This window comes from Atta colombica, unplaced genomic scaffold (genome assembly GCF_001594045.1).
Source record: "Atta colombica isolate Treedump-2 unplaced genomic scaffold, Acol1.0 scaffold243, whole genome shotgun sequence".
In the NCBI taxonomy this organism is placed as follows: domain Eukaryota; kingdom Metazoa; phylum Arthropoda; class Insecta; order Hymenoptera; family Formicidae; genus Atta; species Atta colombica.
The window spans coordinates 586,710-587,236 of NW_017259342.1; the positions used below are offsets into that span (position 1 = coordinate 586,710).

At 36.8% G+C, this 527-nt stretch overlaps 1 protein-coding gene across 2 annotated transcripts in view; it reads left to right on the forward strand.

Moving 5' to 3' along the window:
* Window positions 1-527, forward strand: part of LOC108688857 (cyclin-dependent kinase 4-like) — a 16,666-nt gene that overhangs the window by 15,269 nt on the left and 870 nt on the right. For both annotated transcript variants that reach the window (XM_018195362.1, XM_018195363.1), the window contains exon 3: window positions 52-411. In XM_018195362.1, the coding sequence (XP_018050851.1) occupies window positions 52-411 (360 nt within the window). The remainder of the gene's footprint in view (window positions 1-51; window positions 412-527) is intronic.

The following is a 527-nucleotide window of genomic DNA, read 5'->3' on the forward strand; positions in this document are numbered from 1 at the left end:
AATACTATATTGTAGGTATAGGTATTTTATATATTTGCTCTTCGTTACCAGGTCAGATTATTGGATATCTGCCAAGGAGGAGATTATCTTGATGTATCATCGGGTGATGGTACATTCGAAAGACCGGAACATGATATCACTTTTTGGTTGGTGTTCGAACACGTAGAAAGAGATCTCGCTTCGTACATAGCCAATTATCGGAATAGCTCGCCCCGATCAAGTATCCCACCGTATCTTGTGAGGCAAATGTTAAAAGAGATACTCTGTGGAGTGGAGTTTCTACATAGCCATAGAATAATACACAGGGACTTGAAGCCACAGAATCTTCTAGTAACGCGGGAAGGGAGAATCAAGATCGCGGATTTTGGTCTAGCCAAGACGTACGGTTTTGAAATGAGATTAACTTCCGTGGTACGTGTTAGATATTAAGTATTTCAAATTATACACATCTTCTCGATTACAAATATTGTTATTACTATTGTCATTGTTTGATCGTTATTTATTTATGTTTATATATATATATATAC